The sequence below is a fragment of the Hermetia illucens genome, chromosome 6, assembly GCF_905115235.1.
Source record: "Hermetia illucens chromosome 6, iHerIll2.2.curated.20191125, whole genome shotgun sequence".
Lineage (NCBI taxonomy): Eukaryota > Metazoa > Arthropoda > Insecta > Diptera > Stratiomyidae > Hermetia > Hermetia illucens.
The window spans coordinates 68,953,330-68,978,618 of record NC_051854.1 but is presented as its reverse complement, the minus strand read 5'-3'; the positions used below and the strand labels follow the sequence as shown (position 1 = coordinate 68,978,618).

Here is a 25,289-nt window from a genome sequence, read left to right as displayed (position 1 = left end):
TCCTGACCGAATCTATGGTGACAGAGCAAACAGAGCACGGAGGGGTCATGCAATGTTTTCCTGGCTCGCATTTCGAGGCAAAGATACTCATACGATCGGAAATTATGAATGGTAATTGGTCCGCTTTCGATTAGGCTAAGTGATTTGCGGCGGAATCGGTTCACAGTAGATACGGCTGTGTGCGGATACGTATCTGTGTAATGTGACCACTCTCTTTAACTTTCCTCTGCGCTAACGAAATAAGAGAGTATGTGCCAGCGATACATAGGCGGAGGGTGCAAAGAGTATGGTGGGATGGTCGGAAATAAGGGGCAGGAGTACATGATCCGTAGTATAAAGAAGTATCTTTTCTGTGCTATGAAATGAACCAAACAGCGAAGCGAACCGATACGAGGCCACGACTTTTTAGAGGTGGCATCTTGCCGACGAACAAATGCCATGGCACTGGGGGTACAACCTCGGTAACCCGTCCCCTCGGTTGCTCCCATTGCCCCATTGCTCCCGCCTGACTCCGTGCGAGCCAAGTAGCGCTTTCTGTGAACTCGTACTGATTTTACGCTGCTGGGTGAAGACAGGGGAGTCACGGGTGCCAAATGATTCAATGTGTGTCTAAGGCGGCCGGGAAGGGGAGGAGATGGAAACCGGTTGTACTTTCAATTGAATATACACAGCACAAAGTGTATCTTTTCTTGACGACGGCGCGGAAACGTGAACCAGGGGTTGAAGTGGAACTGAGAAGTCTTTTCGCCAGCAGTATCTATCACATGCACTCGGGGTTGCTCGCAAGTTCAAAGAAAAAGACAGAACCTTTAACCGTGCCGTGGTCCGAGAGCAGTAGACGGCGCTATGTATGTGTGCATGTGTGCGAGACAAATCGAATTGGAAGCCAACAACAACAAAGTTACAGAAGAAATCTTTAAGATACTCGTACAGAGTACATAGGAGATAAGACACGGCATAGCGATTGTCAAGTAGTAGGGAGGGTTTGGCTTCGAACGTCGTTTTTCTTGTATTTTTGGCTCGGGCTCCGGTTTTGGCTTTAGCCTGGCAGGTTCAGGTCTTGTCTATGTGTGGCGTGACGGTGGCAACGAAGATAGTGCTGTAATGTGCTGGGTCGGTACGGTTACGGTCGAGTCGGGTCGGGTCGTGTACCTTTTGGCACCGACTGTTTTGCCAGTCAGGCTCTAAAAGGCCTTACGAGAACACAGTGTTGTTTACGTGTGTGCTTCTGTGTGTGCTCCTACTGTGCTGCACTGGAAACAACACTCGAACTTTTAAGGATATTTTTTAAAGGAAAAAAAAATACGAAAATTCGAATTTTACGCGAATCAAAATGTTGTGGAATAATTAGTAAAAATATTTTTTTTCATTCGAATGATCGTCGGAAAAAGGAACTGAACAAATGATAGTTATTCAGAACAAGATCGACGTTTGTTTGATTTTACGGTTCTTCAAGTTGTTTCTATCATATCGCGATAAGGTGTTTCGTCCTCAGAGAATCCTTGTTGTTTTAAATATCTGCGCCAAATGTGGATTGAGTGTCGGTCTTTCACAGTGGTTAGCGTGTTCTTACGTAAAATTTGGCGCGCAGCCTACTCGGTTGATGATCGAACATTGACCATGTTTGCGAACATTCCGAAAGTTTTGTAATTTTCTGATGAAAGTTTAGTTTGCGGGAAATGTGGTAAATTAAAGCAAAAAAACACGAAAGATATTTGATTCTGTTTAAAAAAAATCGAAAATTAGTCCAAGAAATCACCGTTGGATTGGCCAGCGAGTGCTTCAGTGGATATGCGAATTGTGCAAGATCAGTGAATTTTCTCTACAAATAATCGACTATCGGAGTGTTGACAATTTTGAAAAAAATAAGCCGAAGCGAACTATAGCGGCAAAAGTTTTTCTACGATTCTTCGATTTAATTCCTGTTACTTCCTTACAAGGATTCTGATCGTGCCATTTTTCAGCGACTGGGTCCTTGTACCTCCATATCTTTTTTTCCCCCGGTGTTTTTGATAAGCCGCCAAAATTATTACTCACAATTCATTAAGTGTGTACGGGGGTGGCGTTATGTGCGCCTCACCGTCCACAGCGACCGGGTTTTTTAACCCCCGATCGCAATCCTCCGAGTTGAGCGCGCTCGAACTCGGGTTTCCGCGTAGTATGGCCCTGGTGGCACCGCCGCCCCCCAGTGCTTGGCATGATCCAAATTTGAGTAGTCACATACCTGTTTCGGGATCAGGGACCGGTTTATCGTCCGGTGCTGGTGGGGGAGGTGGAAGCGGCGGAACCGGAAGCGGCACAGGAACATCTATAACACCCAAGGAGGAACTCACAAACCTGTCAGGTCATCATGGGAGTGCAGGGGGTGGAAGTTTAGGATCTCTTGTTAGTGCAAAAGATTGCCTGCCCGCCAGCACAACACCTGGATCACAGGCAAATAGTTCACAGAGTAGTAGTGGTGGTGGATCGCAAATTGACAAAAATCAAAATATTGAATGTGTTGTGTGTGGTGATAAAAGTTCCGGAAAGCACTATGGGCAATTTACGTGCGAAGGTAAGTTTGAATAGATTTAAGTCTCCTGAAATTTTCCCCAAGTATGCTTACATGCAGCAGCAGTAATATTTCACGATGCTTAGAGATGTTTTAGTAATAGTCAGTAGTTCACGACTATAATCCATATTATAGGTGTGTAACCCAAATCAAATCAAATAACATGCACTCCACGAACATCCATCTATCCCATGCCATTGCAAGCCCCTCTGAATAACTTTACAGGCACTTTTCGTGACATTTTTATGCGACAAGTTCTTTCAAAAAGAATGTATTAACTACTACTTTAGTTTACGTAATATTGAGAATTGAAACCGAGTGAGTAGGTCTACCTTCACCATATTGCACTATCACAGAAATAGTGAACAGATAATACTAATGTGGATCTGGGCAAACTTGGAAGTAGATAAACTCTTTATAATACTTTTATCTACAGTCTAGCAAGATTATTTCTGTTTTTGTTGATATCAGCTTATCAATAAAACGTTTTGAAAACCTCAACCCCATCATATTAAACATGGCGCCCAACGTGGGTGATAATTTGCTTTCTAATTATCAAATAAAAAATTTTATTATTAAGTCATGGCTGACTTTATTAAATTATGCATTGCCTCAAGATAATGCAGTTCAGGTATCGTTTTAAGAAAATAAATTGAAAGCGCAATTTATACGTTCAGCAAAAGAGGATACCCAACTGCCATTCATTAATCAACGTTGGTAGTTTTCGAAAATGAACGTCAGTTCTCTTTACTATTTTGTCCCACATAGTCCTGGTAAAGTGGAATCGACTTCATGGCAGTGATGGAATTGTCTACCTTCAGTGGTATGTGATCATTCCACTGCTCTTTTCGACTCCTGTTCAAGAGGACAATAGGTATCTAGTCGAAGCGCATACATAGTTCTTGATTGGGTTTGCATACAGCCAAAGTGCCCCTGAGATACAATGGGTACAGATGTTAACGAAAGCTTGAAGTTTTCAAATAATAATGACGGTGACTTTCTACGCATTACGTAAACAAAACAATGAATGTAGATCTGTCGAAATAAATCCGTTCTTGAACATAAAGATGAGCGCAACAAAAGCAACGTCACTGAGTTATACAAACTGATTGACGCATTCCCTTGATGCGGATCCGAAAAACAAAATTGTTAAGCTTAGTTAGATACGTATTTTCGTCCTTCTTCTCTAAACTCATAGTAGATATGGTGCCTGCTTTACGTTAATTTAGAGGAACCGATAGGCCGGATGGTTAGAGTACTAGGCTGTCGTACTGAAGGTCGCTATTCAAATCTTACTGGTGGCAGTGGTATTTGTATCGTGACTTGACGGCGGATAGTAGCCGGGTCAACTCTCAATGAGCACTTGAGTCAAATCAGGATAATAATCACGGGCGAGCGTACTACTGGCCATATTGCCTCCAACAGGATACCGTAATCCTATAGTGTACCGTTACTGTCTTGAATGACAACATACTTCAAGGCCCTGATCCAGTAAAAGGTATACTCCGCCTAATAAGGATTAAAAAATGTCGTTGAACATGAAAACGGAGGCTAAATTAAATAAAATCTTTGAGGAAATTCGTTTGCCATAGTGAACCTATTGAATAACTTTCATGACACTTTTTGCTTCAAGTTAAGCTTCAATAAGTGCAATTGCTTAAGGTGGTAGACGAAGCTATACCCTTGGTTACCTTTGATTTGTACCTGAAAGCATCGCTCCAGTGAAGATACGTCATCCCGTGAAATGTCTATCTTTACCCAATTTATCTGTGTAGATTTCACTAATATATATAACCTAGGAGCATACTATCAACGTCCCTCAGTGCCTAAATAACACATGTTGGATGGTAAAATGGATACTGTACTCTCAATGAGCCGTTCTAGACAATTGACTTCTCTCTTTGCTACAGTGAAAACCACAATTTTGCTCTTGTTTATCACTTCCTTTTCGTAATTGTCAAAAAAATCCTTCGTCGATTTTAGAAAGGCCAAGTGAGTCCATAAATATGTAATACAGAGCATAAGTAAAGGACAACACCTTTGGTTCTTCAAAGCCACAAACAACTTTGAAAATGTCCACTGACAGATTGAAAACCCCAAATATATGAGATTCACTAGAAGTATAAGTAGGATATTGGCTCGGAGTATTGGAGAAAGGCTCAAAATAGGTATGATTCGCTGTAATCACCCCTATACAAAATAATGGAATTTCCATATTCAAATAAAAACAAAACAATGAAATGGTTGATGTTCTTGTGGGTGTGTCGTTTTAAAGCACTTGGTCCGATTTTGGCAATTCTGAATTAAGTGTCTTATGGCTTCAAGTTAAATGAAATAGTTGTGTTTGGTCGGCAATGCTAACGTTAACAAATGACAGCATGACGACAGTTTAGATAAAAGGCGCTTCCACCATAGCTCCTAACGTCAAAGAGACCTTGGTTCCCAAATTGTCATCATGATGGAGAATCACCAGTCAAGCGCCCGAAGGAAATCGAAGATAACAAAGTTGAACTAAAATCAGGTAGAAAGGCATCAAATGACCAGGGAAATCATTTCCTTGTTCTCCGTTTTCTTCAACTTTTGTCCCTTTCAGTACCGGAGTCGCCTTGTCTGCATGTTTATGGGCTTGATCGTCGTAGGGTTGTGGAATTCGCATATCGTTGTCCACTATTCGAATTTATCGCTTTATAAAGAGTTTTTAGATTGTTCTCTATCCATTGCCATCAGCTAGGATGACATGACTGCACCATCAAAGATACTCCCTTGTAGCTCTCCGACGCTTAGCGTGATGTCATACCGATTATCAAATCTCCTTATTTTTCTTTTTGGACCCGGTCATTTGGTAAGCTGACGTTAGCTTTCTGGTGTATATTTAACCTAATTTTAATGTATAAGAAAAAGAGTCTCATTATCGACAAAATACTGTCAAGTTGGAAGTTATTCTTTAGATTACCCTACTGGTATTGTTAACACAGTTTCGTTTGAATCACAGACGGCCATTTCTCCAAAAGGTACGAACCTATGTTACTGCTGCACCACAATCTACAACAACTCTCTTCTGAAACTACAGCCGGACACAGGTATCAAGTTCTGAACAAATAGTGACTCATATTTCTTAGAATTTATCCTTTATCTTAAGTATGTATTCTGTCTGAAATTAGTAAGGTAGAAGCGAGAGTTACTGGGGAAGTTGCCTGATTTTTGATTTTCAAATTAGAATTGGCTGCACAACTACATGTCTTTTAAGGTTGTGGTGGTATCATAGCAACGTTCACCGAAGGATCAGTCCTGAATAGGATTTAAGATTTAGAGCAGCTTTCGGAAAATCTCCAATTGCTTGGAAAAGCTGTGCTCACATTCAATTTGGAGGTATATGCCATCCTGTTACTAGCAGGAAGGAGATCACATTGTCTAAACCTGTTCCGACAGCCTGTCAACACTCCTACCACTAAACAGAAACTTCAAGTCAAGCCAATTGACGTGAAATTGTTGCTAGGTACTGCTTAAATTCGTTTGATCGTACTGAGCGACCTTGATGTGGGCAATTGATTGCTTTGAAGTAGCAAATCACAGAGTTCAAATCACCTGAATAAGCGATAGCCAGAAATTTTCAGGGAGTAACTGGAGGTTTTTAGAGTGTTGTTCATGCTATTCCTTAAGAATTTGGACAAAAAAACTAACTTTCTACACCATTATCCTGAAAGAATGGGTATTGTTAGATCGGTTCCCCATACAACTATGCGCGTTGCTCAGAGTTGAGACGAAGATGCCTTACTAGCTTTTCAACAGAATATATGCTCTAATTTTCCAGAATCGCTGAGTGCTAAGGACTTGGTTTTCTCTGAACCAAAATTTCTTTGAGCTGAGAATCCCGACCAAAGGCTCGATTTTGTAGCATTGGAACTGTGAAGCAAACGAAATTTGAAAGTTTCCCTTCCACCTGATTATTAACCCTGTGTATAAGTTTCGTGCTGGAAGAGCGATTGATACCCGCAGCGATCGCAAAGGGCTCTTTTAGCTCGGTGTGAAGTTGATACTTTTTTCAGCAGAGTATCAGCACACCAAGATAGTGGGTGTGTTAGAAAGTCCTTTCATGCACAGTTATAAATGGCTTTTCTTATTTGGTGTAAACTGATGCTTAAGCTTTAAATAAGTTAGACCTCTCCTTTTTCCCATTTCTTATTCTCCAGCCAAGGTATTGGGTGGATATTCTCCAAGATCTCTGATTCTATAGCTCACAATTTCCGCCGGGTGTTGCCTGATTTCCTGCCTCAGCTGGACTCGAGGCTCATATCTACACTGCGTATTCAGAAGTTGGTATGATACACGAAAAAAGGAAACCTTTTGTTCTTTATTCGGCTCATTTTCTTGGCCAAAGTTAATAATAGACTGACTAGGTAAGATGCAACCACTCCTTGCGGGGCTGTCTTTGCCTTTTTATTCCAGATTTGACTTTCACGAGGATCTTATTTTCTTAACAAGAAAAAATGTTTTCCAATTTCACGCAAAATTGTGTCCACACTTCACACAATTTTGATGATATAGGGCGAGTTTGCCGTAATTCCTATATATACATGGTTGTCATTCACCCCTTGATGGGGTATAGTGCGATTGTCTGAAATGATCTTCAGCTCTCCGCACGACTTCCCAAGATGCTCGCATCCGTCCTCTACTGTTCTGTGCCAAGCGATGGGCGACCCACTCGTCGGCCATCTCGAGAGAATGGATTCCACTGCATGGTGTAGCCCGCAATGTAATTGTCGCCCCTCCTTAAAGTGTGATGTATCCACTGCCACTTCCACGGATCACAGTGCGTACGAGGCCTGTGCGTCGACCAAGTTCTTCGCTTGAGATAGTGTGAGGGCAGCGCACTCCGATAAAACGACGCAGATAGGTATTGACGAAAGTTGGAGTTTTTGGGTAACAGTGGAGTTCACTTTCCATGTACTACTCCCATATTGCAACACAGAAAGAACACTAGCACAGAACAAAACAGTTATTCATGTAATGAACCTAATTTTGAATTAATTTGAATTTGAGCGAAAGAAATTTTTTCGGAGAAAAGCGCAACAATCCCAAAAAAACTTCAGCCGGAGTTCCATACCTGCAACGGCTATAGTCGAACGTATTCGTATTTAGGAATTGAAAGGGCAATGGTGCCCGATTTGCAACAAATGAGGCAAGTTTTGATATGAGGACGCATTTGAGTACATAGTTTGTTTTCAATACAATCAGTAAGATAGTGAAGGCTTCTTAGTGGAATATCTATTCGATGGCATAATAAACTCCTGATGACAGAAAACTTTGAATTTTAAGAATTCAATGGAGTTTAATAATTCTGAAAGTATTCCATATTCAGGAAGAGTTGGGAAGTGATTCAACGATTCGATAACCGACTGGTCTTGAGGCTTATTTCGGGTTCTAATCCTGGTTGTGTAATGGATACTGGTGTCTGGCCTTGTGATTATTCTCCTACTGCAGGTTCTTCACTTGCACAGCATTAAATTTGATTATAAGGAAAATTGAAGCACGGTCTCGTAAAAACCTAAATAGGAGAAAGAGGATAAGAAGGAGACCCTCTGCATCCCCTATTGTCCAGAAAAGAGTGACCCACAGACATATTTTTATAAAAGACGTGATGTATAATCGAAATTGGACGGATTTCTTGCATTCCACTTTCAGCTGTCAAATTGGACTAAATAAAGCCGACTTTTGTAGTGTCTGCATGTTTTTGGCATCATGTAGATCTCCGGCAGGTTAGCTCTAGTTAATTTCAAGAAAAAATCTAGTTGTGGAAGCGAATTTTTCCTCTTAACATGGGTTTCTAAAGGATTTCAGCTTATTCAAAATATGAGTTACTTTTTGGCGGCCAACAATGCTTTTTCGGTTTCTCACCTATAAATATAAATGTTTCTCTCAGTTTCTCGTTTGTAGAGCTAAAGCTTTTACTTCCGCACTTGCATTACAATACAATATGGGCTCATCGATGTATACTTAGGGACGGGCAAAATCTCACCTTAGTAGATAATGGCATATCACATCACATTTCGAGGAAAGTGATATTACAATATTAATCGGTGATATCTAATGATAATTTGTAATGTGATATCACATCGGCAGGGATATCACAAAATATGACTTACTAAAACAGTTATATCATCACCACTTCTCTACTGTTGATGGTGATACTTGGTTATTTGGTAATATGGTGATATTGTAACGTTAGGTGATATTATGAGGCTTGGTGATGTTTCACTTTGATGTTCGCTTTTGCGATAATACATACATTACCCATCCATATCTAATATAGATGTTCATCAACACTTCACTGGCACAGTCAGCCCACCTATCACTCAAAGCTGATAATCTTCACGTGAACAAATTTTCAAATCACACAGTTTGACGCTGCAGATTTCCAGATCTGCACGCCCATAAATTGTAGGAAAGCACGTGTCTTTTCCTGCCTGAAAGCGGTGAATTTTCTCTTAGCCTTAGGTTAGTTATAAAGCAGAATGGGCTATATTTGATATAGATATTTGTTGGTTGATGTAAAAAGCTGCATTCAGTTGGAAGATTTTTCTCCTAGAGTACTAATTAAGATAGCAGTTGTAAGATAAGAATCTGGCTCCGCAATTCACCCGTATGTTTGTCAAAAGTTCGTCAAATTTACAACTACTTAGTTGCAAGTACGATACACGGAGATGATGATGTAAAGAAGGTAGCATACACGATTAAAAACTTTAATACGTTAATTCTTAAATAGTAGTTTATTATTAACCAAAAACAATAATTTTGATTTGGATTTCATTCTCCTTCCTAACATTTAATCAAATTTGAAAAACAAAATCGTAACTGAATGTATTGTGGCTTCAGGTCTATATTAGTCTAACGAATGGAAATATATCAAAAACATAAATCATTTCGAAGAAAGATAGTTTGGAACTGCTCACAAAGCAAATATATATTTTGCAAGCATTCTTTCTCCTTCAAAAGTAATCAAACTGTTCAACTCTTGCACAAAAGTCGGGATATATCGACTCCAAAGATACCAAATCAATACATGCGAGTGGAGAAAAAACTACCGCCAAACTGCTTTCATATTTAAACGGACACATTATACAAACATCTCTTCAACCTTTGATCCGGTCACGATCATTTATTACAATCATTATTTATTTGTTGTATGTGTACCTTCCTAAACTGTACTGTGCATGCCGCAGTCAGGCAGGCTAACAACAGTTCATCCCCGTCGTATTGAGTGAGTGAGTTTAATAACAAACCAGTTCACAATTATTTCATTCCATTATAATGCCGGTGGATGTATGTGAAGTTTCCAAACTGACGACCAGCTAGCCAAGTTTTCCAGATACAAAAGACATTGTGTACAGGTACTGCAGCCTCGTAACTATCTTTCTATTGAGTCCCGGCCACGGTGTAGGGCAAAGATAGTTAAGTGTTTTGTAAGATACTGACTAAGAACATTTTTCATTATCTTTCGATAGGGTGTGAATTTTATTGTTTCAATTGATTATAAATGGTGAAATGATAATGGATGTCGATAGGGTGATGATGGATTCTTGAGGAATTTCACAGGTTCATAGATTCAAAGGAGTGGAAATAAATTGAAACTTGTTTTATTGAAATTACCCAATGGTAAATACTTGAGACGTGCCCAGGCTTAGTGGCATCAACTAACTCACAGTTCAGAGGCAAGTGGAACCTCTTATTCATGCATATTTTGGGCACATTCAACGAACTAAACAATCTGAAATCCGCTGAGATTTAAGGAAGATGATTTCATACAAAATTCGATGTAAAAGATAAAATATCCACTCTTTAAGGATACTTGGAAATACCTCTCAATTCAATCAAATACTCTTATAGGTAAACAGAGGTTAAACTGATTTAAATTAGACAAGGTTAAGCCTTTCCTGCGTCGCATTATACAGGGGTAGAGCATGCGCAATTCCAGTCATCTATTGCACATCAAAAGGGTTGTATCAGACATCATTTACTCTCATCTAATTTTTTATCGCATTTTCAAGCAGATAACCTACAACTGAAGCGAAGATTAATCGAGGTATACAATTTTGACATTTGGCCGTTGAGGATCATAGGAGCAATATCACGATGAAGGCATTTCTATTGCCTTGTGTTTACTGTGTTCCATATAGAAGCAAAAGCGGACTTTTACGCTTACACCTATTGACGAAACTGCTGCCGACCTTTTTGTTTTAGCTGACTTTTAACATCTTAGATGGATGATAGTAACATCATAAATCCTGAGATGCAATGAATTGGCATACCTCGCCAGGCACCTATACCGAGGAGAGGATCAGAATGTGTTTCCTCATTATCATTCATACGGCAACGTTTTTAGGGGAAGGTATAACTAAGCGATTTATTTATGCATCGTTAGTTACAATTATGAATTTGTGCTTAAAAATCACTGTACCCTCAGCTGTAGATACAACTATCCAGAGTGAACTTGGAAACACGTTCTCATCTAGCCTGCCACTGCCGGTTACCGTTTCGAAAGTGAAACACTCGTTTGCGAAGGTATCCCCATAATGGCTTACTGGAATTTCTAGACTACAATGTATTGCGCGAAAGATGAAGAGAATTTTGATTTGGTCTGTCATTAATTATCTCGTTAGGAACGAAAAAGGGTTTTTTTTCTCCCGGTAAAGAAGCAAACGATCTGTTTTTGTCTTATTATTCGGATGTATCTGGAGAATTGAGTAGTTAAGAGGTGTCTGATGTGAATTTGATTCTCCGCATCATTTAGAATTTATGAGTGTAGGGGTTAACGTGAATAATGAGAAGTTTACCGCTTGTCTTTGTCGGTATATCTGTAATTATCCAAACAACCTGTTGTATACTTCGATTTCGTTTGATTTTGTTTAGAATCATAAAAGGAAAATTATGAGGAAAACATTAAAATTTTATAGTTATTACTCGGTTTCACAAAAATCAGAAAACACGCGAAAATCATCTGAAAGATATTTGGCGCCTATCCAAGTAAGAGCACATTATTTCCATGAGTTGCTTTTACATCTGCAACATTTGGTTCATATTATAAGTAGATGAGATTAACAAAGACTTTTATCGTAAAAATATTAATACCTTGCGGTTAGTTGACAGCAATGAATGTATGCCAACATGTTAATTATAACTACCCCTGTCATTACGAGGATTATCAGCAGATTTCTGTTCTCTGTTTTCAGAGAAAGAGTCTCAGACACTTTATATTTACACACTCGTGTATTTATGATATCAATAGTCCTAGCTAGGGGGGTAAATAATATATGTAGAGGCAATAAAGAAGCCAAAATAGGTAATGCAATAAAATAAAGCCCAAAGTATTGATGATACCTTCTTGACGTATAAATCAAATTTACTACATCGAAACCATTTATTTTCCAAGAATTATTCATAATTCTTTAACGTTCACTGAGAAGTATTGTGCCAGAATTGAAGCAAAGCATGTGCTTCTTTTTTTGGAAAGATAAACAGTGTAGATGTGTTCAATAAACCCAGTCCTAAATAGACTAAATAGGCACCTCGATCGGAACAGTAGATTTTTATATACGAATTGTTAGAAATATATAATGAAATTGAGGAGGGTGCAGGAATTAGTGACCAATTCGAGGAGCTCAATTAGGGCCGCGGTGAGTCGCTGTGACGCCACAACTTGGCAAGGATAAGAAGAACAGAATCTAGCGGGCTCAGGTTTTCAGGGCTAGTTGGTAGCACTTACGAAGGATAGAAGCGGTCCCAAAAAAGTGGTTATCCATTAGCCACAGCCCGATTCTGACTTGAGTTAAGCAATCGCAAAGTAAGTGCCAAATGACCTTTTCTCTCCTCTACGCAACTTTGACAATGCGAATTGTAGGGTATAGTCAATCTGGCGGGGTAGTCCCATGTAGGTCAGTGCTCCTGGTAAACTGTCATAATCCTGTTTGCATTTTCAAAAGCTAACGCTTTTGGATGGTTTTTATGGAAGATGATTTAATATCTGAAAATATATAAAATCGACAACTATCAACTTTCGCCAATGGACTGGCGAGAGTGGAGCCACATTTGACCAAACCGTCAGTTCATTCATTCCCTTCTATGTTCATATGGCCGGAAAGCCAGAGGTTTATGATTTTGAGCATGTCTCGCTAGCCTGGACGATCTAGCCACTGAATGCAAAGCCATTTTGGCTGCTTCGTTATCGGTCAGAATGGTTATGTTACGTTTGAGGTTCGGATCATGCCTCAATTATCGACAAGCTTCTCGTATTGCTAGTACTTCCGAAGACCGTAAGACCTGGCCACACTGTACATATCTGAGAATACTCCCGCACAGATTCTGCCGACTATCTTTGGTCTACCGGTAAAGAATACGCTGGCACAGTCACACCGCCGATCTTTCATTATTCCCCTATTGGAGCTCGGGTTACACTTCATCTAGGATGTTATTATGACTGTAGGGCTTCGGTGTCCAAGATTCGTACTTACGGAGTCTCCAAGATCCGTACTCATGGAATGTAACTGCTTCGACAAACATTAGAAATTCATGAATAGAGCAATTTAAATGAAAAGTGAAACCAAAATGAAAAAATGAAAACCTATTTAGCCTGGCCACTTTCCTGTCTACAATCGCAGTAAATATTTTCGGTGTAGACTGGAGCCAAGTGGGGATAACCTCGATCGATATGGAATTGTACCGGTCAGGGAAAAATTGCGGGAGAGGCACCTTCGATGGTATGGTGACGTAATTTGCGCTAACGAGAATTCACTCGCCTTGAGAGAACTGTGGGACTGTGGACAACGAAAATCAATGAAGACGCTTTGCAACACAGAATACTTGGAATTTTAGATTGGTGCATATCTATCCCTTTTTTTAACCAATATTTATCAAGGCCTAGAAAAGCAAAATAACTTAAAAAGTATTCTAAAATTATTATTTAAGAGCATACCCATTAACTAGGTTAATACCACTTGGACAAAGGAGCTATGCTTCTTCAAGGCTTTGATGTTCGCCGCAATGTGATGCATTGCATTTTGTGTTCCTGCCAGGCAGCTGACGAATGGAGAAGCAATTTCCACTTTTCATTGCTCTAGGATTCAAAAAGAAAATGCCCAATATATGAACGCGCATTATTGTCATCCCAACGTTGCACTTTGCTTCGCGTCCTTTTCATGTAAGAGAAAGAGATGAACCTGTAGATTGTTAATGGTAAATAGCTGACTGCCGTTTTTGTTCAGATTCCACCGCCCCTCGAGCAGGAATTTTCAGAACTAAGAAAAATTCGAACTCTATTTCACCAGAAATAAAGTCATTTGAGATCGCTTTCCAGAAAGACCTAGCCTGTCAGATGCATTATCTCTTTGAGGTACGTTGAATGCATAATCCTCTTCGCTTGAAGTTTTAGAACTGCCCCTGTCATTGAAGCAATTCAGTAAAAATTTGGACACTTTCGGCCTTGTTGATGCCGTTCATGCAGGATCCTTCCCGTCTTTTGGACAATGGTTGAATGGTTTACATTAAAGACTTCGCCCTTTTCCATAACTGCAGTACTTGACCTTTCTCCTAGTGAACTCTTGTATCGTGGTATTATTTTACTTAGGATGTGCAAACCATACCTACTCCCTCAATACCAATTTTACGCGAATGTTGTCTTCGTACTGTGGAATTGAGATAATCAGCTATCTTACGCATCTAGCTTTATCTGGTGTAAAGGCTTAAGGAAGCCTAGACTTTTCTTACTTGTCAAACTCTATTTTAGTCTAAGTATGCATCAAGTCAAACGGATTCTAGGTCACTCAATAGATCAAACCATTGTTGTTTTGGGCAGGGTCTAAATAATCATGAGGTACCATTTGCTGTCTCTGGTGGTCGCCCAGTACTCAAAACTATAAAAGACACACAGAGAAGGCAACCACTGATGCATTCTTTCCAAAAGTGTGTACGACTGGCTTTACTCTCATAGGTCCCATATTGGGCGCCATTTGGACATTTTGTGATAAGTTAAATAGCCTTCAATAGGGTAGACCAAATGAACTAACAAAAGTGTCCAGAGGGTCAAAAGCATGCTTGTAATGTGATAAAGTATGTCTTGAAGACCCTTTCTGTAGAGTTCTATTTAGGTATTAGCAGAAATTCTAAGTAGTCCTCAAACTTATTTCTAGCTTCTGGTGAACAAAACTTTTAGCCACATTTGAACGCCTTCGTGGCCTCTAAATACTGTTTGTACAAATCTTTTAATATATGGAAAATATAGTGTATTTTAGCTAGTAGTATTATGTCATCTACATTGAAAAATATCTGTAAAATTATCTGACAAAAACATCTGAAATAGAGAATTTTTTACTCCTCCACAACTTAATGTTACTGCCAAATAAAGAACCTGAGATCCAATCAAACAGCAACATTCTCAAATCGCATATCTAAACATCGATAAGTTTATTAGTTTCATTTACTATTTTGACACTAGCTATCAAAACAAAGGACGATCCGTTTGAAACTTGCTATTAATTATCTCTCAACACACAAGATACAAAAGCAATGATAGTTTTCACCAATGTTGTAGCCATGTATCATCTTTTCAAATCACTAAATCTTTTACAAGATGGTGATGACACAACAAAATTCGCCTAAAGAGATAGAATTCTCTCAAACCTTTAAAAGGGAAAGAAGCTAACCCGTAAGCTGCGGTTCGTCACACCATTTAGCGAAACTTGCACTTTGCATCTAACATAAAAACCTTCTTGCACATGTGCCTGTCTGTCTGTCTGTAACATTTATAACTTCGACACAAATAGCAATAATTCACACGGAACTCCTCGAAAACTTTTAAACTATTATTGGAATGTCTAAAGACAGACATTTTTTATGGTTTTCATTTCAGTTGTCCGCCGTCATTTCATAGATTTTTTTTCCTGGTGGATTTTTTTCTTTATTTTTACGGCTTTTTATTATGTTTTGTTATTCCATTATAAAACCATTCATCACCGCGTCGGTATGTATTCAACATATATTCGACAACAAGAAGAGATGAGGTAAAAGTAATCACCGACATCAAATGACTCAACAATATTATTTTTTTGGAGAGTTTTGTTGATGTTTCGATTGTCGGTGTATTTTGATTTCTACTAGAAGTATGGCTAGTTAGGAATAAAGTAAGCCGGAAAATGAGCACTCTTGGCTTTAAAATATACCAAGTCTTCAGAAAGAACCTTCGCAAATTTAGCTTCGAAATTTTTGGTTATTGGTTAGCGAAGGCTTAAAGTATAAGAGCTCATGTGAACTCTATACCAGTCACTTGCTGGAAACCTTCGTGATTTCTATATTTTCGAATGTATTCCGTGAAGACACGGATTAAGACTATTGCTGACTTTTGTATACCGTTCATATTGGGCATTAAAACAATTCAGCCAACATTCCATTGTTAACAAATCAGTTAAATGAAAACAATTGAAGAGCGGCTACAGATATATATACATATAATTTAATTCGGGAACCATTTGCTCAGTATAAGATCCTCGTAGTATTACAAAAGACTGGATTGAACAGTTCTCGGAAAACTCTGAAATTTTTGATTTGTTGGGAAAGGATAAAATGGTTCCCGAAATTCATAATCGAAATAAAATTTTAGCCTTGAACAGAAAAAACTTTCAATTGTGTTCACTTAGAAGGATCAGTCAACATTTAGTGTTAAATCTGCTGATTTTTAAAAAGGGCTGTTTTAAGATCTGCTGTCAGGTATTTAAATCATATGGACCGCTGTAGAGAGACAGTTTAGGTTTAGGTTTAGGTGCTATTTCACTAAGTTTTCGTAAATTCCTTTGGTAGCCATATCAGTTAGTTCAGAGGTTAATGAGTGCCTGGATCAAATTGTAATAAGTGCGGGTAGGCACAGTTGATAGCGCAATAGTTGAGGGGGTAGAACGTCTGCCTGCCAATCTCGCTGCTCTGGGTTCGAATTGTAGTCATCATGGTTGTCTGGGTTCGTCTTGTGTTTGTCTCGCTGCGGTAAGCTTATTAATTGCACAGCGTTAAGTCCGGTGATACCGAAATTGTAGCATAGTCTAATTGTGTGGATGCCCTATACTCCACCAAGGAGGAACAGGAAACACAGTCGCCCTGAGTGTGCCACCATGGCTTCTAAAGAAAGAGCTCCACCCGCTTCAAAGCTTAGATTTAAATTAGATAATTCCATTCTGGATAATTATTCAATCTGATCAAACCCTTTTCTATCCACTGGACGGTTACCATTAAAAAGGGAATAAGGATTGAGCTCAAACCTAAAGACGCCCCATCTTGCTGCGAATTCTTACTTTTCCAATCCACCCCAAGGCAGAAATAACAGCCTAATCAATGATATGATAAAACAAACAAATCAACTCTGGAAATAGTAGAATGAGTTCTATTTGCCGGGAAGTGATGCATTTGTCATGACAAAACTTTAACCAGGACTCGGACCTGTGAACAGGGAAGCTAGATCTCCCTGAGATAATCATCGCATCGGTAATAATGATAACCCTCAACAACAAAGGAGAATAAGTATGCCAAGCTAACTCTAGCTGGGTATTTATATTACATTACGGTTTTAGCTCATTAAAAATTCTTACGATATAGTCACAACAAGGAATAAAATCCAAAAAGACACTCAATTTCTCTGCTAGAATTTATTGTACGCTCAGCATAAAAGGAAAGCGATCATCTGACGTAACGATGACTGTTATTTTCACTGCTTTTTGTGGGAGCAAAGCCACTTCGATAACCCTACTCAATGTTTTATTCATATTCAAAGCAAGTTCCCACAAGAAGCTTGGCGTGCAAGCGTTTTTAGGAAGCTTGAAAGGGTAGCTACCTCCTCTTCTTCCCTTCTTTGACAGACAAATTTAGTTTAAATCATCGAAAGCTTTCAACTATATTCCTGAGCCCCAAGAGATTTCGCAAGTCATAGGTGGAAAAGGTATACTAAAAGTCAGTAACATGATAAAGTCCCCCTAACAATCACTAAAAATCCGTTGCTATAACTTAGACAATACCGACGGATGGTATACCAATTTTTGGTGATGGTTCGACGAATGAGTTTTCTTTGCAACATCCTATGGCTTATTTAAAAGTGCAATAATTCCATTATCGTGTATTTTAGCAAGAGGATTTGGCAAGGCATGTGACTTTCATACCCACTTCTTATATTATTTAAAACTTTTATACACTCTGATTTCTCTTCCCTATTTCGCCGCCTCCTCTGTCTCTCCTTCGAACCCTGAAGCAATTTCCGGAAAATATATTTTCCGCAGGAATACTTCTGCCAGATTCTTTGACCTTGAATAGCAAACATGTGGATTCAACAATTTTGTATCCTTACCGGTTTGGGCATACTCTGATGTGACTGTCTTTTTATTATCTACATTATTCCCTTCTTTCATTTGGAGCTCATCATAGTGTGCTTCATCCCTTTCATGTTCGTTGATAATCTGCTAGAAATCATTTGATCACATTGCCAATTTTGCAAAAAGGCATATATGTATATGTAGAATGGGGTGGGTTTCCAGGGATTGTTGCTGGTTTCATTTGGATTGTTAAGGTTATCGTGTCTCTCCATCACATATTGTGGTGAAATATCACCAAAACTTACCCTTACCTCCAAACCTCCCAAAGTAACAACAACAGGAGCCTTTTCTGCTATAAATAGTTCCCTGCTGAATAATGCATTCTTTTTTGGCCCGGATAACTTTATTAGTGGCCAAGCAGGAATGGGTGTTATCCAGAACAGATTCCTAAGAAGTAAGAGATATGATGCGATTTCTGTGTAAATTCTTCAAAAATCTATGCCCACCTTTCCAGAAGATAAATTTGGAAAAACTATCACCTCCAGTTAGATTTTGTCAATCAACAAGGCAAACCTGCATCTTATCTCTAGAATTTTCCCAAAAGGATATTATATGATCGCCTGCACTTAAACGAATCTCCAAAAAAGTACTTGACCATTCGCCATTAGTTGACGAGGAGCTGGACTCTGTGTACCCTCTTGCCATTTTCTGTCATTGAGAGGTCTATAAAAAATATATTATGGTTCTATTGGAGCTTATTTTGGGTGAAAAGGAAGAGGGGGAAACGTGAGAAAAGAGATAAATGGCTTTGTCACATGTGCGAAACTAGAGAAACTGCGATTGCACCCACGTTGTGTTTTCTCTTCAGACTGAGATGCAGCAATCTCCTATCTTTGGGGCTACCATTCGGCACTGAACATCTCTCAATCTATATTGTATTAAGAATGACTTTTTCAATGATTGGTGCTTTCCCATGGGCAGTTTACGTGCTTGGTAAGGACCAAGAAGACAGTATATAAAGGATTCAGCTCTCAGCGCTTTCTTCCAAATTTAATCGTGAAAAGAGATCCTTTCTATTTTCGACCGCCGACGCTAATTGTGGGAGAAAAATTCCGCGTATAAGGTCTAATTTTGGTGTCCTACATATGATCCAATGCATTGGGGTACATCCACGTAGCTTTGGCATGAGGCATTACACAGCTGTTCATGGCTTGCCAAATGGGATGGGGGAACACACACAGAAAACCTTCTAAGCGCTATGGGTGACCGCTTAATAAAAAAATATATTAACCACATGGGCGACAGTTTGCTACCTCATTCCTACCCAAAGATACACAATTACATTCCGTGCCCCTTTGCCATTGGATTTGCTCTTTCGGTATACAGTCTTCTTGGTAAGCACCTTCCGATGCCTTTCACTTCTTGTAGCTTTTGGCGTTATCCTTCATCTGGGAAACTATTTTAACGCAATAGAGTGACAGTTGCAGTCTACCCAAAAGTGACTGGTGGCGCTGTCTTCTTAAAACCACCAGTCATCCAACCATCCGTCCAGCATTTTTGATTCCACAAAATTGACAATTTTGCTTATTTATGCTTCCATTCGACGAGAAATGTGCCTCGCCCTACATAACAATTTTTCTCCAAAAGTGGTATTTGAACTTAGGCACTTTCGCGCTTCATTTTACATAATCATTACAAGTCACTTGGATAATTAGCGGAAACATCTGCAAATCACTACTAATTATGCGTCGAAGAGTGGATCCACGGATGTCTAATTACCGAGAATGACATACGCTTCACGTTGGTCTGGATTCCTCAACATAGGGTGGAACGACTTTGATATTTTTATCGGAGCATCTTATTCGTTATCTAGATCTGCGGCTAATATTACTAAGACTAACAGATGACTCACAAATTTTGTTTCTAAATGCTGAATCACGCATTTTTTACTAAACGCTTGTTTAGCTTTTGTTATTGGACAGTTACTTCGAATATAGGGTTGAACAATTTCAGCATGTTCTTTTGGGAGGTGCTGTCTCCTGATGTACATCTCTTTCAGTTGACAAAGGAAAAGTAAACAACCTGTTATGCCTATACCTCCCTTGTCCTATTATTTAGAAAGTAGAAAAGGTGCTAATATAATCTTGATGTCCCCTGATACACCGTCAATTTGAATAAAACAAGGATTTTCATGGTTTGTTCCAAAAAAACCGGCATGATCACTATCATTAGCAGTAGCTTGCTCAGGACGGAGAGCTTTAAGTACTCCAGATGAACTGGTTATTGAAAATCTTCCAATAATTAGCACAAATATATCCAAAAGTTTTCCATAGTTGGCATCTTTTGCGAATGACGCACCATGTAGCCTCTCAAACGCAAAGCCTTCAATTCCGCTGTTCACACTGTCAATCTCTATGGACCACTACAAAGACTGCTGAAACAAAAGCTGCAGTGACGCCGTACCTAATGTTAGGTACTGTGAAGTGGAGATAAAAATGATCTAGAAACCGCTTAAGTCCGTGGATTTTTGTAGAAAAACCTGAAAACCATTCAATTTCATCTGGATCAAGATTTGGACTGGGAGAAATGGTGAGCCTATCTTAAACAGAAAGGCAGATGAACCAGGGCCTAAAAAAATGACAGCTTGTGGGTTCATAGCACTATTTTGTTATTAGTAAAGTCCCTTGAATACTGGTTTTGCCAGAGTTGAGTATCTGCGGAATCTCGACGCAAATGCATAGTTTTGGCAGTCAGAATTCTGTTACTGCCTTCCCTCCAGATGTGATTCTATCACTAGCGTATTTCCGCAAATTTCCACAGATCAAAATCAGGGATCATTACAAATTTATTAGTTTGCCCCAGATTAAACTTTGTTGCTACTAGAGGAAGTATATCGACCATTCTTTTGGTTGTAAATAAGCATGGCAACAGCATCAATTTTGATATTAAGGCATTCTCAACAGATACGAGTATGCTGAAACCATCCATAGAGTCTAAGGAGCCTCTCGAATTTTCACCTATACGAGCATAGGCGCCATCCTATTCCAAAATCTAATCTACCTAGCACACATTCGCAGTCCAAATTGAATACTGAAACATCTCACGTTTTTATCTAGAATCTGTAGTGTGACTTCATTTACGATTGCATAAAAATAAACGTGCTCAACACCTCATACACTTACGTTAGATATATTTTCGTAATAAAATCTTCTGCTGATAATCTTAAAACGATATAAACTCAGTTAGCTTCTCGGTATCGTTTAATCTGTCAGCTTTGGTGTAGGTTAAATTACTGGCGAAGATTTATGGATCACTGAAAACTAAAGTCGGCTCTGTCTGTCGGTTCGGCTACAAATGGTAAATGATGAGACATACGAACTGAGAATCGTTGGAGTCCTAACTTTTTGGCAAGCGCGTTCAGACTTTGGTCTCCGTTTACTTCACACATCTAATTTTTGGAAAGTTACATCTACAATTCTGTCTCCTTAAATGCTTATCTGTGTTTCTTTTTTTGTTTTTGTGTTAATTTTAAATGTTATTATTCACAAGAAACCGAAAACTACAATATAGCGAGGAGCACGTAATAATGGCTTAGATGCGATTCAATTTCAGAAATGAGCAATTATTCATCTGTAAGGCCACCCCGACGCAATTGCCCCACTGACAGCATTTGTGTTTGTTATGTGATGTGCATTCACATGACGAATGATGCCTGCGAAACACTCAGAAGGAAAGCAAAAAAAAAAACACGGAGGGAAGGAATTAGTGCACCTTGAAGTCACATCTTCAATCTTTAAGGTCATCACCTCTTTTGCACTGACTGAAGATTCAATGCTACTAGGTATTAAGGCCACCACGTTGTTGCACTCTGTGTCCGATTGCGGCACGTTCAAAAGTCTGAAATTATTTTGAAGATATTATGGCGCCTTCAGATAAAAATGAACCGAATACATATTTGTGGTTGAGGTGAGAGGGTTTAGTTTTTTGTCAGTCCAGGGAATGGGTGATGTTTATGTTCCAGGATATATTTTTGGATACTTTGAGGGAGTCTAATTCTTGGACGTAGCCTGCTACTGAACTTAAGCGAATTACAGACTGTGATCTTTTGCATAAATTTTTATAAAAATTGAATGGCATTATCCAGCATCTCAGGTAGCAAAAAATATCCCTCAATGAGTGAGCAAAACAATCCACCACCATGGGTTAATAAAAATCATCATCAATTGCTAAATTTTTCATTTTTCCCATCAAGCGAGGTAATATACATATAATCCACACTTCCAGGTGTGATTGCTGTCCGGTCCAGCCCCAGAGATGATACGGAGCTTGAGGGATTCCATTTTTGCACCTGTAAGCAATTTTCTCAAGTACATCAATGACCACGTTCAGAGCTGAGATCTCAATAAATCCGAACTACTGTTCAGAGCGCAAATTCAGATGTTATCATGGCACATCACCGAGCCACATATGATAATTAAGACACCAATTACAGTGATAAATCAAGATGGGGCTTTGAAGACGTGATATCTTTCGCGATCATGTATTTTATCTTTACTTCGATAGATATGCTCAATTACTCGTGTGTTTTTGCACGGAATTCTTTTTTCGTTCAATATTAGTTATTATTAGCGTATGTGTTTGTATGGGGCAGTAAAGTATCTGTTTTGAATACGAACGTGCATGTATATGCAAAATTGTTGAAGAAAAAAGTTGTTTTATTCATGACCCGATTTTATGGTAGAAGCTATTGCGGCTATTATGGGCAGTAGAAGCGAGGTAGCTACAAGCCTGTGGTCAATGACAGATAATTTATTGAAGTTGAAATGGAATGTATTTGCGAATGTAATTAAACTCGCAACCAATAAAGTTCTTTCCAGTTTCTAAGACTGTATGGTTATACTCCACAGGTAGTAGCCCTTTTAAACATTTTTCTATATTTCTTTCTCCACGAATGTTCCTTTGCGTCTCGGAACAGTTTATCATTTCTCTCCACAACATAAAAGCATGAACCAAAGGAATGAGTAAATGAACTCTTAAAGAGTACTACCACAGTCCTCGCCTGCATCACTACTTTTAGGCATAGTAACATTGTGCAACAGCCCTAAGGTGACTTCTCAAACATAGAACGATTTCAAAAGTCCCACAATCAAATTCCGTCTCATGAAAGACCTCAACAGATTTCACCAGTATCCTTTTTGCATACCTCACTTTATCCGTACAAAGTCAGTCATTCCTTTATCCTGTGTGCGATGATTAATTGTAGTCAAAAATCAAAATGACATTCCAGTCGAGAGACAACATTATAGAGCCCATGTAAATGTGGTTAACATCGCTTGCTTTCCTTTTGGCAACTGTCGTCCTTTTCGAATCACATAGAGACAAAAGTTCTTCACATCATATTACCACTATGGTATCGCTTCAGCCCATTTACATTCCCATTTTGTGTTGGGAATGTCAACTTCCTGAATATTATACTCTCCATGGTTTTTTTTCTGGAATATCACTCCCGGAAAAGTTGGACCCTTTTAGGTATCCACGCTTGTATGCGAAATGAAAGATTGGAAAACAGAATCAACGGAAAAAAACGTCTGGCTATGTCTTAAAAATGTCAGAAAAAAAAAATGTGTACTACCGTGGAAAAGAAAACACAAAAATATGTCTTACGTGTTTTTTTTTGCAAGCATACAACATATCATAATTTGTCAAGTGAATGTTGAAATGATGTTTTTATGATGTTTTATCGTCCGGATATTATGTGATTTGAATGTTATGACTTCGGCAATTGCTATATGCTCCCTGGGTAATATTGATTCTCCTTGGGAATATGGTTTTCAAGGGGAAAAATGGTCCCATCGCTTTGTCTGTGCCATTAAGTTTTTGGGCAATTCTTTAAAGAGGACAATAAATAAGGCAGAATTTATTATAATAGTATTGACTTCCTTGGGGCTGGTTCTTCAATGGATAACTGTTTCATTCAACATCATATGCTTCTTATTTGCCATTTGTTATAATTGAACCGTGATAGGTATGATTTTAAATGTTGCTCAATTTTGCATGCATGGTTAGATAATTTAATCGGTGGAGCTGAAATATACCACCTACACTTATAGCTAAGTAGCGGAACAGTTTGAATAACACCTACAGTCGACACAAAGTTATGTTAGTCCCGCTCCTTACAAGACATTATGAATCCGGTGCCCCCGCAATTACTTATATCAATGAAATGAATAATCATTGGTTCCGATATATAAGGACACCGCAATTTTAAGCCCTTTCAGAGGCCTTATCCTATATACTGCTGTGCACTGAATGCATTGCCGAAGTTTTTTATAAATCCTTGCCGTCGACATATTTCTAATCAAAGTGAAGAGAAATTTGGGATTTACTATATGGCGCCCAATGTGGGCATCAAATACGAGTATAAGTTATTGAATCTAGTTTTCCACGGAATGAATGAATCTAGTTTTCCACGGAAAACTAGTGAGGTCACGATGTTACAAAGTTATTTTTTTAATTATTTATTTCGAGCAGAGGGCTCAATAAATCTATGGAAAAATTGGACTTCTTCACATTATACTTCATATCCTCCCCATTGACAAGCATTTGAAATCAGGATATGTTGGTATAGCCAAGCAAACTGACAAAGCGTCAATAAGAGTCAAGATGAAAACTCACTTTGGAACTCATAAAAGATCATATGGAGCTTTCTGTAACGGTAAATTAGTACTAACTTGAAATACTGTTCATTCTAGAAATATGACCCCTACTTCAAACCAAGTTATAAGATGTTGAAATATCACCATTCTCTTTAAAAAGGAAGAGAGAGAACTAATCCTCATGCCGATATTTTCTTGGTTACTGTAATAGAATCCATCCCTTGAATATACCACAGCAACCAGGCATCCTTCAGTGAATATTTACGTCTACTTAGTGGTTGAAATAGAATTGAAATAAACTCTGGATATAGGCGTCGGTTCATTTTTACTTTCCTTTGGGTTCTTGAAAAAAGGACACCGACTAGAAATGATACGTGGGCTTCATCCTCGAAAATAGGGCCTCATTCATCATAATCCAGGACAGATAGTTTTCTAAATCGATACCAATAGTGACGTACTGTACTAGGATATACTCATGATTTAAAACTTATTGCTGTAGAGGTTCATGGAAAAAAAACGGTGTCTCTATTTTCTGTGCAATAGCCGACCCTAGCCAAGGGCGGGTACTAAATATCTAACCAGCTACCACAAATAGTTATAAAATAGGCGAGTTATATATATTATTACACCCATTAAGGTATATAATTTTATATAACTTCACTACGGTTAATGGTGGTTGTTTAAAAATGTAAATATCCAGTTCCAGTTAAAGTTTGAGCTGTCATTTATGTCACCGTGAAAACATGG

The 25,289-nt window shown here is 38.8% G+C and overlaps 1 protein-coding gene across 2 annotated transcripts in view; it reads left to right on the top strand.

The window, feature by feature from the left end:
• The first annotated feature begins 644 nt into the window (after positions 1 to 644).
• LOC119659203 (steroid receptor seven-up, isoforms B/C) overlaps positions 645 to 25,289 on the top strand; it is a 119,878-nt gene continuing 95,233 nt past the window's right edge. Inside the window, exon 1 of one of the 2 annotated variants that reach the window (XM_038067172.1) lies at positions 645 to 2,554. In XM_038067172.1, the coding sequence (XP_037923100.1) occupies positions 2,068 to 2,554 (487 nt within the window). In that variant the 5' untranslated portion in view covers positions 645 to 2,067. The remainder of the gene's footprint in view (positions 2,555 to 25,289) is intronic. The other variant, XM_038067171.1, reaches the window with a different exon arrangement.